The sequence below is a fragment of the Notolabrus celidotus genome, chromosome 20 (genome assembly GCF_009762535.1).
Source record: "Notolabrus celidotus isolate fNotCel1 chromosome 20, fNotCel1.pri, whole genome shotgun sequence".
NCBI lineage: Eukaryota > Metazoa > Chordata > Actinopteri > Labriformes > Labridae > Notolabrus > Notolabrus celidotus.
Genome location: NC_048291.1, coordinates 1036264 through 1054237, shown reverse-complemented (window position 1 = coordinate 1054237; position 17974 = coordinate 1036264). Strand labels below are relative to the sequence as shown.

At 44.5% G+C, this 17974-nt stretch overlaps 1 protein-coding gene and 1 long non-coding RNA gene across 5 annotated transcripts in view; one reads left to right on the top strand and one right to left on the bottom strand.

Annotated features, from left to right (window-relative positions):
• Window positions 1–17974, bottom strand: part of LOC117832073 (microtubule-associated serine/threonine-protein kinase 1-like) — a 62206-nt gene that overhangs the window by 6620 nt on the left and 37612 nt on the right. For all 4 annotated transcript variants that reach the window (XM_034711036.1, XM_034711035.1, XM_034711037.1 and 1 more), the window contains 17 exons: window positions 17183–17258; window positions 15127–15336; window positions 14603–14704; window positions 12199–12331; window positions 10964–11031; window positions 9751–9827; window positions 9436–9644; window positions 7201–7339; window positions 6971–7103; window positions 4733–4898; window positions 4509–4610; window positions 2934–3056; window positions 1410–1519; window positions 1142–1302; window positions 800–1059; window positions 349–573; window positions 31–260 (listed from right to left, as the gene is read on the bottom strand). In XM_034711036.1, the coding sequence (XP_034566927.1) occupies window positions 31–260; window positions 349–573; window positions 800–1059; window positions 1142–1302; window positions 1410–1519; window positions 2934–3056; window positions 4509–4610; window positions 4733–4898; window positions 6971–7103; window positions 7201–7339; window positions 9436–9644; window positions 9751–9827; window positions 10964–11031; window positions 12199–12331; window positions 14603–14704; window positions 15127–15336; window positions 17183–17258 (2524 nt within the window). The remainder of the gene's footprint in view (window positions 1–30; window positions 261–348; window positions 574–799; window positions 1060–1141; window positions 1303–1409; window positions 1520–2933; window positions 3057–4508; window positions 4611–4732; window positions 4899–6970; window positions 7104–7200; window positions 7340–9435; window positions 9645–9750; window positions 9828–10963; window positions 11032–12198; window positions 12332–14602; window positions 14705–15126; window positions 15337–17182; window positions 17259–17974) is intronic.
• LOC117832078 lies at window positions 2963–9617 on the top strand. The gene is made up of 3 exons (XR_004635135.1): window positions 2963–3320; window positions 4755–4926; window positions 9464–9617. It is a non-coding gene; the product is annotated as an uncharacterized LOC117832078 (long non-coding RNA).

Below are 17974 nucleotides of genomic sequence, written 5' to 3'. Positions count from 1 at the left end.
CTCTTCATGGCGTTCTCTCGCCTCACTCACCCAGACCATGTGATGAACGCTGTACACGTCGCTGTCCCCCATGTAGACCCTGATGGCTCGCAGGGTGAAGCCGTACTTCTTCCCCGAGCGGTGGATGGTGACCGGAGAGTGAACGACGTTGACCATGGGAGAGTAGTCTCTGCTGGGGGAGGAGTCTCTGGAGGACGGGTTGGACGAGAGCGAGCGTGGAGACATGGGGCTCGCCAGAGGGGAGGCGACGTGTTGTTCCACTGCGGAGAGAGACAGAATTAACTTACGACACATTATTGCTCCTGTCTCTCGTCCAATCAGATTCCTCCATCAAAACTTCACACTCACCTGCAGGAATGATGACGGACAGAGCGGTAGCAGAAGCAGACTTGATGACTTTGGTTCCCGGTCGTGAGTTGCGTTTCTCTCCCTCAGCCGAGAGCTGCTGGTGGCGAACTCTCCGCAGGACCAGGTCTGTGGTCGCCCCACGAGGCCCCTGTGGGTCTGGGATCCCCAGAACAGGAGGACTGCCTTGTATCGGCACTGATGCATCGGCAGGTCTCAGAAGCTTTTCTGTGAAACAAACAGATCAATCCCAGTGAGAACGGGGGTTAGAGTGTTCCCTTGAAGTATTTGGTAAGTCAACCCATCGAAGACTTTGTCTGACTTGATTGCAAATTTAAAAACAGGGATCTGTGATAAAGAGCTTCATAAGAAGTGACCCCCCACGTACAGACTGTCTGCAAACTAAGCATAGTTTTTAGTTAAGCTTCAGAGGTCAGGTTCCATCCGGTCTCACCTGCAGCCGTGATCCCGTTGCTTTCTTTAAGTATCTGTCTCTGGTCGATTTGAGCGCTGACAGCACCCATGGCTCCTTCCAGAGACACCCCCCTCGCCTTCACCGGCTGCTGCCTGCTGGGGACGGTAACCTCAGAGTCCACCTCCAGCGGAGAGGCCAGGCGGTGTGTGTCCATGAGGGCGGAGAAGCGTCTCCGTGCCCCTGAGGGAGGGCTGGAGTCGCTCTCCAGGAAGGAGGACTCTGAGCAGGACAAGCGCTTCCTGAAAACACAAGGCATTCAAGTGTTAATGCAGTATCATGATTCATCTTCATATATACAATAAATGTCTCTATTTCTCTTACATCTCAGGTGATCCAGTCCTCCAGCTCTTGTCTCTGAGGGTGAAGCTGCCCAGACTTTCTCTTTTGGCCACTCGGTCCTCCCGGGGGACTTTGTGCTCCCTTAGGGTCACTCCAGGGTGTTTATGCTCCAGCTGGGACAGGTGCTCCATGCTGCTGTACACCTGCAGGACCACACAAAGAGCCAGGTCAAGGATTTTAAGGGGCAATGATTGAACTGTGGTGTACTTAGAGTCTGTGTTGGGAAAAAGAGAAAAAGAAGAAGGAGAACCTTGCTGAAGCGAGGGGAGCAGGAGGAGAAGCGATGGATCTCCACGGGCTCATCGTCGTTGGTGTCGTCTTCGTCGTAGGATTGGACATGATGGTAACGCTCAGACCGGGCTGAGGGAGACAGGTAAATCAGAATCATCAGAAAGCCGCCATGACACCATGATGAACATCGGAGGCTTTCAGTTTGTTATATCCAGCTGAATTAAAGTATTTTGATTAATCAGAAACTGAAAACACAGCGGAAAGTGAAGATGGTCAAAACAGGTCATTTTAACAGCTAACCAGTTCCTTCCTTTCATTACTGTGAGCTAGCCAAAACTACCATGAGTTAGGCTCTACAATTAGCCAGTCAACATTACTGTTAGCTAGCCAACACAATTTTCAGCTTGCCAATATAAACAGTTAGCTAACCAAAATGACCTTAGTAAGCCAATATTAGCATAAGCCAGTAAATATTAACAATGGGTAGTCACTACTATCATAAGCTAGCCAATGCTACCATTGGATAACCAACATTGCTTTTAGCTAGTCAACATTACTGTAAACAAAGCCAATATAAATGTAAGCTAGCAAGCAAGCATTATTCGTCTGTAGCTAACATTACCGTTAGCTAGCCAGTAATACAATATGATAGCAAACATAACAAGTAGCTAGCTGACTGTAAGCTCACCAACGTCACTGTTAGCCAGACAACATTACCATAAGTAAGCTAATATTACACTTAGCAGGCCAATATATCATTAGCTATGATAACAGAGCCAACATTGTCATAAGCTAGCCAGTATGACCCTTTGATAGCCAGTATTACTGTTAGCTAGCTAGTATTGCTGTTTACTTGCTAACCTTAACTGTGAGCAAGCTAATGTTCATGTTAGCTAGTCGTAACTGTTAGCAAGCAGACATTACTTATAGCTAGCAAACATTACTGTTAGCCAGACAACAGTGCTTTTAGCTAGACAGCATTACTCTTATGTAGCCAACATTATCATTAGAAAACAAACATTACCAGTAGCTAGCTAACATTATCGTAAGCTAGCCAGCACAACTGTAATTTAGCTAAAACTACTATTAGCTAACAGGTGTTACCATTTGCAAGCCAATATTACTGTCAGCAGGCTAACACTAACCATGCTAGCCAACATGACCTATGTACATGTTATAGAGCTTAAGGTGTAGCCCAGTGCATTCTAGGTTTTTGCTTTGTTTTTCAAACTTCAGATTCAAACACATCATCACTCGTCTGTATAACACCAGAGTTCTGTGCACATGATCATCTGCAGACTCAGACCTCCCAGTGTGTGTCTAATAGTTCCATTTAAGTTTAAAAATAAGACTGCACTAACAGCCTCCCCTCTTAGCTTCCTGAATCCATCATGGAAACCCTGCAGGCCTAACCGGGTTGTTGTACAGAGACGACGATGACTCAGAAGTCCCTGAGCCGTGACGATGTATAAGATTTTCCAGAGCTAAAGGGGGATCTGTGGTCGCTGCCTCATCGCCGCCGCCACCGCCACCGTGGACTTACTGTCAAAATAACTGGTGTCTTCCTCTGACTCAAGATGGGGAATAAACTCGGCCTTCTGTCTCAGCAAGCTGTTCCAGTTTACCTCGGTGAAGAATGAATGCTGCCTCACTTCAAAAGCACCACCTGGAGGGACGAGGAAGAGGAGGGAGAGAAGAGGAGGAGAACAGACAGGTCAAAAATGAAGCCCTGAAGTGACTGGAGGCGCTTCGACTCAAACAGGAGCTGAGTTATTTGAGTTAAGTGAAGCTGCGAGGTAAAGGCAGGATGACAGTCAGAGCTCTCCAGGGACTCAACAAAAATATACAACCACAAAAACCGCCTCACAAACAACTTATTATTTTATATGTACAAGAAAAAGGAAAGAAAAAGAAGAGCTGGAGACTTAAGGTGAGGGAACATGAATGTGGGTGACTCACCTGTGCCCAGTCGAACCATTGGCTATGGTAATAAAGCCAACATTGCTAGCCAGTATTACTGTTAGCTAGCTGCTGCTAGTATTGCTGTTTACTTATCAGCACTAACTGTGAGCAAGCTAATGTTCATGTTAGCTAGTCATAACTGTTAGCAAGCAACTGTTATTGTTAGCCAGCCAATGTTAACATCAACAAGCTAATATAACAGTTAGCAAGTCAGTATATCATTAGCTAGCTAACGCAAGCATAAGTAAGCCATTAGCTAGCCAGTGCTACTGTTAGCTAACCAGTATTGCTATTTGCTTTAACTGTGAGCAAGCTAATGTTCATGTTAGCTAGGCAGACATTACTTATAGCTAGCAAACATCACTATTAGCCACCCAACATTGCTACTAGCTAGACATCATTACTCTTATGTAGCCAACATTACTGTTAGAAAGCAAACATTACCAGTAGCTAGCTAACATTACCGGAAGCTAGCCAACACAACTGTTATTGTTAGCCAGCCAATGTTAACATCAACAAGCTAATATAACAGTTAGCAAGTCAGTATATCATTAGCTAGCTAACGCAAGCATAAGTAAGCCATTAGCTAGCCAGTGCTACTGTTAGCTAACCAGTATTGCTGTTTGCTTTAACTTTGAGCAAGCTAATGTTCATGTTAGCTAGGCAGACATTACTTATAGCTAGCAAACATCACTATTAGCCACCCAACATTGCTACTAGCTAGACATCATTACTCTTATGTAGTCAACATTACTGCTAGAAAACAAACATTACCAGTAGCTAGCTAACATTACCGTAAGCTAGCCAACACAACTGTTATTGTTAGCCAGCCAATGTTAACATCAACAAGCTAATATAACAGTTAGCAAGTCAGTATATCATTAGCTAGCTAACGCAAGCATAAGTAAGCCATTAGCTAGCCAGTGCTACTGTTAGCTAACCAGTATTGCTGTTTGCTTTAACTGTGAGCAAGCTAATGTTCATGTTAGCTAGTCATACCTGTTAGCAAGCAGACATTACTTATAGCTAGCAAACATCACTATTAGCCACCCAACATTGCTACTAGCTAGACATCACAGTTAGCAAGTCAGTATATCATTGGCTAGCTAACACAAGCATAAGTAAACCAACATTGCCATGAATGTGGGTGACTCACCTGTGCCAAGTCGAACCAGCGGATTCCTCTGCAGGAGGGAGGAGATCAGGTTCTGGGCATCAAGAGGGAGAGCTTCGTCCCCGTCAGGCCACATGATGTCATCTACCAAACACAGCAGAGGGAGAGAGAGAGAGAGAGAGAGAGAGAGAGAGAGAGGGAGGAGGTGTATTAATGATAAACACCCTTTATAATATAGTGTAAATATCAGACGTCTGATATCTCACCTGTGATGACCTGTCCAAACAGATCCTCTGGAGTGTCTCCAAAGAAAGGCACACAGCCCACCAGGAACTCGTACAGGATGATGCCCATCGCCCACCAGTCCACCGGCTTCCCGTAACCCTGACGGAGAATCACTTCAGGGGCGATGTACTCCGGAGTCCCACACACCTGGAGGAAACAACAACACACACATCCTGTGAGTCACACTCATACATCAATGATATCTTTTATGTGGATTGATTTGACATGACGTGTGATCAGTTATTCTCTGGCGTTGCTCATGTTAGTGAAAGTTAATAACCATCGTCAAGGGGTTTAGACCAATCAGAATCAAGCAGACAGCCAGAAGATCAATAACAAAGCCGGGCACTAAGTCTTGATACATCTCTGCACACCAGACAGAATCCCGGACATAATCTTACTTTACCGGTCGTTCAAATATCAGTTTATTCTCCCCCAGCTCACTGCATCCGTTTAATCCTCCCCTCTTTCTTATCAGTATACAGCGGTGGAGCCGGAGACAGGTGACCCTGAGTCTGAGGCACATGCGTAGGAAGCATGCATATCTCAGCTCGGCTAATTACATCACCTCACAGATGCCAAGACGAGATGAAAGCCCTGGCGAGGTTTTTCATGTGCAAATGCGTATGCGGTGAATGCTAACAGATTTCCAAGCTTCATGATTCCAAACAGAAGAAATAATGAGGATTAGATTCAAAGCATGAGAGACTCCAGGGAATGAATGTGCCTTAAAGAGAAGTGATTATAATACAGAGGACATACTGCATTATCATTCACTGACTGCTAACCAGTGTGATTTTTCACGCTTCATTATGCTGTTCACACAATGAGGGAATATCTTAGCATGGAAATGAGACTTCAAAGGAGGATTCATGTTTAGACTTCACTTGGATCATAATATAAGGAGTCTTATATGATGACACTGCTCCTGTGATTTTAAATAACAACATGCATTGAATACAAAAAGCAGGTCAGTTAAATGATCTTAATGAACTGTCTTCCTGCAGCAGTTTATTTCATATAGGCGAGAGCAGCTCAGAAATGGAGCCCTAAAAACTGCAGTTCCTTGAGTGGCCACTTGAGGCTGGCCCCAAAAGTGAGACAATTCACATACAGCTCCATGTTAAAAAGCTGAACTCAAATTTGTTATTATTTCTTAATTGAACTTTATTTCTCATGTTTCTCTTAGAGATATTTGTACAGAGGAAGACTTTTTTTGTTAAACTCTGCCATTTAAATCACACATTGAGGACATAAAGAACACCAAAGATCGGCATTATTAACTCTCAAACTCCCCGTTAAGAAAACATTTGTCTCCTCTTCACGCTGCGTCATCATAAACTCCAAGGTCACTCCTCTGGATCAAGTCACTCACAGCTGGTTGAGCGATCTGGCTTCAACACTGTCACCTGACAACTGAAAAAAACAAGCTCCTGCTGTTGCACTATTCAAATCTTCAACCAGTTATATGCTTGTGTGCTCAAGTTGGGTTGCAGGGCAGGAGGGGTGGATCCAGGAGTTGGCCAGGGGGGTTCAGGCCCATACTAACATCTAACTGGCCACCCCAAAACCCTAAATATTATTATGTGGGCTGCTTGTAGCTGTCTTTGCATCTCTATTCGGCACAACTCAAGTGTTGTAAAAGTTTAGAGGAAAGGACACTGGTTTGGTTTTGTGGTTGGACTATGCGCCCCATGTACAGAGGCTCTGGTCCCTGAGGTGGGCGGCCCCATGTTGCATGTCATTACCAACTCTCTCTCTCACAGTTTCCTGCTCTATCCACTCTCCTATCCCCTTAATGAAGATGTAAAAGAGTCAAAAATGAACCCCAAAAAGTACTCATGAAAACTATACATGGTTAGGGGCGCAGAGTGACAGGGGGGTGCTCAAGGCTTGCTCAAATCCACAGATTCATAAATGCAGCTAATCAATCAATCTTTATTTATAAAGCACAAATCACAACAAACGTTCTCCTCAGACTCTCTCCAAACAGAGCCGGTCTAGACCGTACTCTATGTTCTAGTATCAACAAAGACCCAACATCAAGACCGGATCAGATCCAGTCCCATCTTCCAGTCAGGACTCAGTCTGATCTCATCTTAATCCACCATGAGCAGAGCACTTTGCAGCATTTAGCAAGTTACAGTGGCAAGGACAAACTTCCTTTAACAGGCAGAAACCTCCAGCAGGACCAGACTCATGCTAGACACACATCCTACCTGTTTGTCCAAGAACTCCCGCGTGTCCTTCTCGATGTGGCCTTCATACAGGTTGGTGGTCAGACTCATCAGACCCATCTTAGAGAGGCCGAAGTCTGTGAGCTTGATGTGACCCATCGAGGTTATCAGGAGGCTGAGGAAAGACACACAAACAAGTTCAGTTAAACTTTTATATTCTCGTCCTCTTAATGTCTAGAACTGTAGAGTCCAGATTTGGTATCCGGTCTTACTTGTCAGGTTTGAGGTCCCGGTGCACGATGCCGTAGTTGTGCAAGTACTCCAGAGCGAGCACGGTCTCTGCAAAGTACATGCGTGCCATCTCCACCGGCAGAGCCCCGATGTTCTTCAGCAGCGTGGCACAGTCTCCTCCTGCCAGCACAATTCATTACTTCATTAGGCTTTCTGCCGACATCAGCAATTACCACCGACGTCTCCGGGTACCTCGTGTCCAAGAACATTTTAGTCTCCTCTTAGGCCGGTGAGTAACAGCCTCAACAATCATGCAATCTTTGTGACCTTAATTCGGTCAACTAAGATGACAGAGCTTTGAGTCATCCTGGATATTAAAGGATTTACAACATTTCAGAACTAAGAGCAGCCTTTAATACGATGCAGAGAGAGCATCCTGTACTGATGGGATGAGCTTATAATGAGCTTCTTTGTCATTTTAACGTTGTTGCTTTTGATTAAAGCCGCTCTGGAAACGACTGGCTGTGTGTCCTCTCAGTTTGGCGCCGGTCTTCATGTTCCCCCCTGGATGAATAATCAGGATGGTAATCACAGAGTAATCACTCTGCTCACTTAAATTTCTCCTCCTGTCGCTGTGTGCAGAGGCGTTAATCATGAGCGCCGTCATGATGTGAGGACTGTTTCAGACAGGCGTCAAGTCTCACTCTGTCATCAGTCTTTCCCACACAGAGAGGAAACCTGGGCGGACCGCCAAAGCATGTTCCCTGACCATCTTTACATTAGTCTGTTTTTATCTGAATAAGATGGCTCTCATCGCTCTCTGGCCCTCCTGCAGCCTGACAGAAGCTCTGCAGGTGATCAGAGAGAGAGAGAGGTCCTTCAGGAAGTCCCTTCTGTTAATGCATTGATTGAAGTGTGACGTCTAATCTTAAAAAGTGATGTGCAGTTGATGTAATCGTTGCTGCTGATGAATATTGTCAAATATCAGAGACACACAGCGGAGAGGAACTGTAGGAGGCGTGGTAGACCAGTGGCGGTTCTGGGGAGGTGCCAACAAGGGCCAGTGCCCCTGCAAAACTGAACCTGGACCCCCCTGTGCCCCCCCTCCACACCAAACTGTTATACAATAAAAGAAGCTTTGAGTGCTAAGGGACTCATGTTGAGTGTAAACAGCCAAACAGCTGCTGTCAGTCTGCATGTTGATCTAGAACACAGTAGTATATATGTCTGGTATAAAGGGATGCACTGATGTTTTGCCCTTCTCAGTCTCTTCTGTCAGGGTTGAATGTGTCCCTCTGACAACACCCTTGGCCCCAGCCTGCCCCCCCCACAGTAAAATTGGTCTAGAACCACCACTGGGTAGGACAAGCCACTGTGCATATAAAGAGAGGAAAGGTGCCGATGGAGTGTTTGAGTGTTTGGGAGGGATAACAGAACTTAAAGCCTCAGGAAACATTAATGGAATATTTAAAATTCACATAGAATATCAAAATCAAATGTGTAATCAAGCTTCAACAAAAATCTGAGTGAAAATAAACATCCTTAACTCTGAAACAACTCTGTTCAAAAACATCTTATTTTACAGGTCAGAGCATTTCTCAGGACTGTGTGGGCGTGGCCTAACTCTTTGATTGACAGGTCAACAGAGAGTTCACAGCCTGCATGTTTAAACCGTCTGACTCTGAATCTAAAGACATCAAAACTCCACAATCTGAAAATTATTCCTTTCAGATGTTCTCTGAGTGCTCTGACTTGGAGGGGAGGTCACGAAGGAACAATGTGCACATTTTCAGGGTACCTGAGGGTGCAGAGGGAGACTCTGTGCCCCGATTGGTGGAGAATTGAATACAGAGAGAACTGGCACTGAACGAGGAAACCTGCCTGCAGATTCAACAGGCGCACCGAGCGGCGGCGGGAAGACCACGACCTGGAGCAGCACCGCGAGCTATAATTGTCAATTTACTCCAATTTGAAACAAAGGAAATGCTCCTTAAGGAAGTAATCTTTGAAACATTATTTTAAATCACCAGCAGTACCGTTAACATCCACTAGGGGCAGCAGACTCACTCTGAGAACCACTACACATCATTCTAAAAAAGAAACTGTCTCCCTGAGTGTGAGGAAAGAGGACGAAGGACGTGTCTAACACTGCTTACTCATTCTTACAGTCGCTCTAGGGTAAACACACACACACACACACACACACACACACACACACACACACACACACACACACACACACACACACACACACACACACGCGTCTACTTCCTTACCTTCAACGTACTCCATGACCATGCACAGGTGTCTCCGGGTCTCAAAGGAGCAGAACATGGAGACCACGAAGGGGTTCTCTGCGAAGGTGAGGATGTCTCTCTCCACGAAGGCCTGCTGGATCTGGTTCCTCAGGATCAGGTTCTGCTTGTTGATCTTCTTCATTGCAAATCGCTGGCGGGTGTCCAGGTGTCGCACGAGGTACACGGCACTTCACAGGAACACACGTGAATATTTAACTTTAAGCCTTTATGCATGTTGTGAGTAAAGTCTTTGCTCTAAGTCAACACATGTAAGGAGGACGGTGCTGGACTCACCCGTAAGCCCCGTTACTGATCAGCTTGATGGTCTGGAAGTCGGCTTCTCCGGGTGGTTTCATGGCTCGAATCTTACCCTGTGAATTAAACATGAAACTGTGATTCAAAGTGAAATCAAACTGAGAAAAGACGCCTTAAATAACCAGGCCAAAGTGTCCGAATTTTAAATCCTGATCGGGTTTTTTATATCACAAAATCTACTCTTTCTCCTGCAGGATCTGATGATCCAGCTCACTTTAGTCCAGGTTTATGAAAGAAAAACTGGACGCCAGATACAGATTTTTAAAGATGATTAAATGCAGATAACCTGAACTTTAAATTGCACTTCCTGCTTTGTCCACAGGGGGCGCCAAACCCTACATAAACTGAAACATCCTAACAGACGCTCCTCATTCTGTGGAAGGTTTTTGCATTGATTGAAACAGAGTTTTTAGAATAACAGTCTCTACACATTAAAGAAGTGGAAGCTCTGTCAGTCCTCACAGACTCTGTCACCTCTGTATCTCTGATAATGCTCATTCATACATTATGTTAAAATAAGGGTAATGCGTCGTCACTCCCAGACTCTCCCTCCCTCCCTCCAGTCCTTGATTTCGCTCGCTCAGCTGAGTTTTGGCAGCTGGAGGCGAGCCCGATGTGAGATTCATGGCCTGAGGAGGAGGAGGGTGTGTTTCCTGTTTTTTTGAGCTCTTCAGCACAAATTAGCTAAATTAGACGGATAAAAACACTCCAGCCAAGTTACTTACAGCTGACGCAAACATTTTCACTGAAATCCACATTAACGCCAGGCCGGCTTCCAGAGGTTCTCTTTCACTTCCTGTAACTAAACCTGAGCCAGACTGAGGGCAGGGGGGGCGGAGAGAGGGGGACGGTTCATCATCAGACTGAAGTTAATGATATCTGACCCTACAGAACACCAGACCCGTCACAGAGAGTCCACGTCCATCTGATCATAATGCTCTAAAGCTCTACTACCTGGATGTAAACGAGCACAGGTGACAGATAACCAATTCACGAGAGCAGTGAGGAACCAGCTCAGGCATGTGGACGTTGACCTGGAAGGAGGACTGGAGGCTAGTGGTGCTAGCTCTGCTAATGGTAGCTACACTTAGGAAACCTATATGACGTTATTTACATGCAGACTCTGATCCCGTGTTTAACTCTGAGTGTTTTCATGAGTGAGCAGAAACAAACGGATCAAAGAGGATCTCACCTCCGTGGAGTCGTCTGTTTCCGGTGTGAGCGGGCCCTCGCTGTCGTAACAATCCAGGTTTACCATCTCTGAAAACAAACACAAGATAATAACTTTATTTAATCTCTGCAAACAAACACAAGATAATAACTTTATTTAATCTCTGAAAACAAACACAAGATAATAACTTTATTTAATCTCTGAAAACAAACACAAGATAATAACTTTATTTAATCTCTGCAAACAAACACAACATAATAACTTTATTTAATCTCTGCAAACAAACACAAGATAATAACTTTATTTAAGGAGCACATTTAAAAAAACTAGAGTTTACAAACAAGAGTAAAAGTAGGCTGTAAAGAGGGAAATATTACAATCAATGGACGATAAAGGAAATCTTAAAAAGACAAAATCATATGAAATCTAATCTGTTAAACTTTCTGCTGTGAGACATTACTGTGTCTCTGTCTGTGTCTCTGTCTGTGTCTCTGTCTGTCTGTGTCTGTCTGTGTCTCTGTCTGTGTCCCTGTCTGTGTCTCTGTCTCTGTCTGTGTCTCTGTCTGTGTCTCCGTCTGTGTCTCTGTCTGTGTCTCTGTCTGTGTCTCTGTCTGTGTCTCTGTCTGTGTCCCTGTCTGTCTCTGTCTGTGTCTCTGTCTGTGTCTCTGTCTGTGTCTCCGTCTGTGTCTCTGTCTGTGTCTCTGTCTGTGTCCCTGTCTGTGTCTCTGTCTGTGTCTCCGTCTGTGTCTCCGTCTGTGTCTCTGTCTGTGTCTCTGTCTGTGTCTGTCTGTGTCTCCGTCTGTGTCTCTGTCTGTGTCTCTGTCTGTGTCTGTCTGTGTCTGTCTGTGTCTCTGTCTGTGTCCCTGTCTGTGTCTCTGTCTGTGTCTCTGTCTGTGTCCCTGTCTGTGTCTCCGTCTGTGTCTCCGTCTGTGTCTCTGTCTGTGTCCCTGTCTGTGTCTCTGTCTGTGTCTCCGTCTGTGTCCCTGTCTGTGTCTCTGTCTGTGTCTCTGTCTGTGTCTCCGTCTGTGTCTCCGTCTGTGTCTCTGTCTGTGTCCCTGTCTGTGTCTCTGTCTGTGTCTCTGTGTGTGTCTCTGTGTGTGTCTCTGTGTGTGTCTCTGTCTGTGTCTCTGTCTGTGTCTGTCTGTGTCTCTGTCTGTGTCTATGTCTGTGTCCCTGTCTGTGTCTCTGTCTGTGTCTACGTCTGTGTCTCTGTCTGTGTCTCTGTCTGTGTCTCTGTCTGTGTCTCCGTCCCTCACCTTCGATGGGGTCTCTGGTCATCCCCAGCTGGCTGATGATGTAACGAGGGATGTCCGTCTTCATCAGGTGACCCTCCTTGGCGTGATCCTCGGCCGCCTCCAGCAGATGGTAGAACTCCTCCGGGTTAAACTCCTGTTTCATGTGAGAGACGATTCAAGTCACTGAAATAACTTTTTACAATGATCCTCACAGAGACTCCAAACTTTTCTCAGACTTCAGAAAATCTAATAATCATGACACTGTATTTTTTTTACAGAAATTCCAACTTTTATTCTTGAATGCTTTTTTTTTTTTTTTTTGCACTGTCTACTTGTTACTGTCAAACTTGAATTTCCCCATTGTGGGACGCGTAAAGGACTCTCTTATCTCTTATCTTATCTTTTATCACAAATTGCTGGTTTTGATTTCAGAATTCTGATTACAGTCATTCAATCCTAACATTTTTGCCTCAGAATTCTTCCTCTAATCTTAAACTACTGACACTTTGTATGTAAATGTAAAGGCACATTTCACATGTTTTATGACTTCTTCTTAGATCCCCATCAGATCCCCATCAGCGGAGGAGGAGTGTGTTTGCATTAATCAGATATATTTAAATCATCTCTCTGATAAAGGTCGCTGTCTGCTCGGTTAATTCATTCCTCTCTCTCTCTCGTGGAGACGGCGGCGTCTCAGACTCCGGGTCAGGGGGGTCTGGGTGGATCTGATCCGTCTCCACAGCTTCTTATAAACTCTAATCCAGATGCAGCCTCATGCAGAAATCAGGGCGGAGGAATCAATTTTCACTGCTGCTGTTTTAGCTTTTGCTCATAATCAGGAACCTTGAAAGCGCTGCATGACTCATCAAGACCGCTATGAAATTTAGACACACACACACGGCTGCTTAGAAAACACCTGAAGAGACGACACACACAAACACAAACACACACACAAACAAACACACACACTGATACTTAGAAAACACCTGAAGAGACGACACACACACACACACACACACACACACACACACACACACACACACTCAGGCATCCTCTGGCTTTCAATGACTCAGTGGTCACGGTCTGTGTGAGTCAGGCTGGAAGGCGGCCCGGCAGCAGGAGGCCGCTGTCTGGTATTAGTGCGACTGTGACGGAGGGAATTCTAATCTAAATGCAAATTTCTCCACCATCCAGCAGCAGACACGCCGGACCTTTAGTGCGTGTTTGGATCCTCTCCCCCCCCCGCTGTGAGACACACCACAGTGTCTAAACACTCATAATAGGGTGACAAATGAGGATCTATGTTCATGTTTGTTTAAAGACAATCAATTTATCTTCGGTCATGAGGGCGGCCGACTGTGAATCAGTGATGAAGGGAAGGGAGATTAAATACTGAAGAGTTTCTTTTATCTCACTGAACCTTCGTTAACGGATTCAAATTAAAAATGTAGAAGTTTTAAAGGTGAAATTGATTTTTGCCTCTGCAAGAAAAATAGTCTGTATGGAGAGCAACAGCAGGTGTTTGAGAATTCTGACATCATCAAAGATAGAATTCCAGAATTCTGTCTTTGATGATGTCAGAATTCTGTCTTTGATGATGTCAGAATTCTGTCTGATGATGTCAGAGTTTTGTCTTTGATGATGTCAGAATTCTGTCTGATGATGTCAGAGTTTTGTCTTTGATGATGTCAGAGTTCTGTCTTTGATGATGACAGAATTCTGTCTTTGATGATGTCAGAGTTCTGTCTTTGATGATGTCAGAATTCTGTCTTTGATGATGTCAGAATTCTGTCTGATGATGTCAGAGTTCTGTCTTTGATGATGTCAGAATTCTGTCTTTGATGATGTCAGAATTCTGTCTTCGATGATGTCAGAATTCTGTCTGATGATGTCAGAATTCTGTCTTTGATGATGTCAGAGTTCTGTCTTTGATGATGTCAGAGTTCTGTCTTTGATGATGTCAGAATTCTGTCTTTGATGATGTCAGAATTCTGTCTTCGATGATGTCAGAATTCTGTCTTTGATGATGTCAGAATTCTGAGAACAAATGGAACATTCCATGAAGAAGGTCAGAGCTAAAGAAACATCAGTGTCTCTAATCCTCTTTCATAGACCTCCATTCAACAAACAAACATTGTAGACGTAGTTTTCTTCTCCTCTTGAGGACAGACCTGACAAACCTTGACTTTGGACTTTGGACTAATCTGCATCATGATGTTGTTATTTCAGCAAACTGAAGACCCGTTAATTAGAAGAACATCACAAGAACATCAGTTTCTGTTTCAGGTTCATACCACTGAAGGAAGCCAGAGGGAAGCCTCTGTGGAACTGTTTACAGTGAAGCTGAGACCTAACGGGGGTCTGCTCTAGGGGAGTAAAGTCCTAACTGCTGGTTATACTAATGTGTTCCGGGGTTGAATCTTACCAGACACTCCAGGAGCCGGGCCGGTCGGGAGATGATGATGAGGAGTTTCTTCACCAGCTCTGTGACGAAGGTGACCTCGTCACTTTCTGACCGCTCGAAGGCCTGAGAGAGAGAGAGAGAGAGAGAGAGAGAGAGAGAGAGAGAGAGAGAGGGAGAGAGAGAGAGAGATGAAGCTGTGAGGTATGAGAATCTCTGATCGTGATAAACTCAGCAGATAGAATCAAACAGAATCCAGGACGCTCAGTAATCACAGGAATCTAATCAAGCTGCCAAAACCGAGTCTCTGATGAAGTTCCCTGATACCTGTTATCTGCTGCAGCAAATCATGAGCACAATTAGCCTCAATTACCTGCCGCCGGTCTAACCACGTTTCCCACTGGGGCTATCACGAGTCTGAATGAAACCAGGAGCACTGAGCTGAGTCTGAACCTTCAAAAGCTTCTCATGGAGACTTTGTGTCTTTGTTCCTTCTTCATGAGAGAAAGAACCTACGTTTAGTCCGGTTCATATCTGGAGGGACTCACATCGTTCAGCAGCTTCTCCAGGTTCTCCTGCAGCTCGAAGAAGTACACCGACGTGATGAGACCCTCCCGAGCTTTGGCCAGACAGTCTCTGGAGAGCTCGGCGATCTGGTGATGGATGAAGCTGAGGACGCCGTCGGCCAGAGGGAGAACGCTTTCAGGAGAGAAAGCCTGAATGAACTCGTTCAGCCTCCCCTCCATCTGAGTCGTGGCCTGGAGGAGAACAGAGGTGGGAGAATGATGAGATTATCATTAGTGTTACTACAGTTAGTTTATATTCTCCATCTTTGTTTCTTTCCTTCAGTTAGGGCAGACCAACAAGTCTGGATCTACTCGTGTTTTCTGCCTGTTAAAGGGAGTCTTTCCTCACCACTGTTACCATCGTCTTGGTAACTGATTTGTTTACATCTACCAGTCAGGGTCCGGGAGGCAGACACCCTCTCTACTTTTAAGAGTAGGCTTCAAACTTTCCTTTTTGATAAAGCTTATAGTTAGAGCTGGATCAGGCTTGGACCAGGTCTTAGTTCTGCTGCTATAGGCTTAGACTGACACACTGGGATCCTGTCTTTCCCTCTCCCTCCTCTCTCTGCCTGTCTCTCACTTTAACTCTTCCTGTCCCATTAAAGTTACTAACCATAGACCTTTCTGGAGTCCCTGAGCTCCCTTGTCTCGTAGGTTCCTCTGGATCTCTGCTGTAGATTCCTTTTTTGGGGTCTGTTATTCATCCTTTCTTTCTTTCTTTCTTTCTTCTTTCCATGTTTCTTCATCCTTTATGTCTCCTTTCCTTCTATCCTTTCCTTCACCATTTATTCTCCTCTTTTTCTTTCTTCTGGTCCCCATCTCTTGTCTCTTTTCTTAGACCTTTCTGGAGTCCCTGAGCTCCCTTGTCTCGTAGGTTCCTCTGGATCTCTGCTGTAGATTCCTTTATGGGTCTGTTATTCATCCTTTCTTTCTTTCTTTCTTTCTTTCTTTCTTTCCTTTTTCCTTTTATTCCTTTCTTTCTTTCCCTCTTTGTTCTTCCCATGTTTCTTCATCCTTTATGTCTCCTTTCCTTCTATCCTTTCCTTCCCCATTTCTTCTCCTCTTTTTCTTTCTTCTGGTCTCCCTCTCTTCTCTCTTTTCTTAGACCTTTCTGGAGTCCCTGAGCTCCCTTGTCTCGTAGGTTCCTCTGGATCTCTGCTGCTGTGGACGTGGTCCAGACTCCAGCTGCTACAACTACTACTATCCATCTCCCCACTATCATCTCTCTCTCTCTTCATCTCCCTCTATCCCTCTCTCCAACACGGTCTCAGCAGATGTGTGTCTAACATGAGTCTGGTCCTGCTGGAGGTTTCTGCCTGTTAAAGGAAGTTTGTCCTTGCCACTGTAACTTGCTAAATGCTGCAAAGTGCTCTGCTCATGGTGGATTAAGATGAGATCAGACTGAGTCCTGTCTGGAAGATGGGACTGGATCTGATCCGGTCTTGATGTTGGGTCTTTGTTGATAATAGAACATAGAGAATGGAGTGACAAAACGAGAGATTAATAGTTGGTCTGGCTGATTTACATCGACTTTAATGCAGCTCCATTTTTTCACCTCGTATGAACTCCAAACTCTAACGCCTGATTCCCCAAGTCCTGATTCTTATCAGCGTGGAGACTTTCAGCACATTTCATTTAACACAAGCAGAGCGTGCCGAGAGAATAGAACACACCGAAAAGAGGAAGTCTCTTTTGTTGAACTCTTCATCGCTGGTGAAGTATTTATAAGTGCGGTGAATGAACTTAATACCCGCTCTGACAGGACCAACTTATCACACCGCAGCAGTGTGGCCTAATCCTGTTTGTTCTGGTTCAGCGGCCCCCACGGGTCCTTTTTGTTAGCTGTGTTGAGGCGTGTGATGTCAAACCCTCGCATTAATCTGAGCGTGTTGAATCTTAAATTATGTTCCTTTTTATTTCTCCAATATTTCAGTTCTTATATGGAAGGATTAGACCTTACTCTGCAGGCTGTGTGTTTGTGTGTGATGAAGGTAGGTGGCTGTGTGAGTGTGTGTGTGTGTGTGTGTGTGTGTTTCACCTTTGGAAAGCGCTCTTTGTACACATGGTTCATCATGACGATCTCGTTGTCGTAGCAGGAGGAGGATCTTCCCGGGCTGAGGAGACAAAAAGAAAAACATAGAATCCATCAAAACCAGAATCAGGAAATTAAATATGTTCAGTGTCTTAACCCTCCTGTTGTGTTCGTTTCTCTGGAACAGCAATAGTGCTCCTGGGTCAATTTGACCCGGGGCATATTCAATCATCCAAAAGCATCAGAAAACCCCAAAAATCCCAATAAACATGTTATTAAATCTAATTTTTAACTCCATTACTGACCAGTTAAATCAAGATTTAGTCCATTGGTGTTCTTTAATTCACAGGTCATTCTTCAATGAGGATAACTCACTCCTTTTTCATTAAAATTCATGTTAAAACTTTTTTAAATGTACATTGGAAAGACCTAAATATAAATACAATCGTTTTTTATGACAGATTTATTTTATTTTTTTAATTTTCTATGAAGTGATGTTGAAAAATTAACACGACACCTCTTCTCTCACATGCTGCCCAGATTTTTATCCTGCATTTCGCTGGTTTGGAGGCATATACTGCCTAAAATAGACTTTAAAAAGGGTCAATTTGACCCACAACTTAACAGGAGGGTTAAAGGAAACATCTAAATATTATCCAGCTGATATCTCAGCTGTGAAATGGTTGAACAAAAAGATGAAGATAGTTCTCTACGTCAAAAGGACAAACTCAATTTGCAACATAAGCTAACATTAGCTTACTTATACTAAAATAAAAACCCAATCTTTTCTGGTCTGAT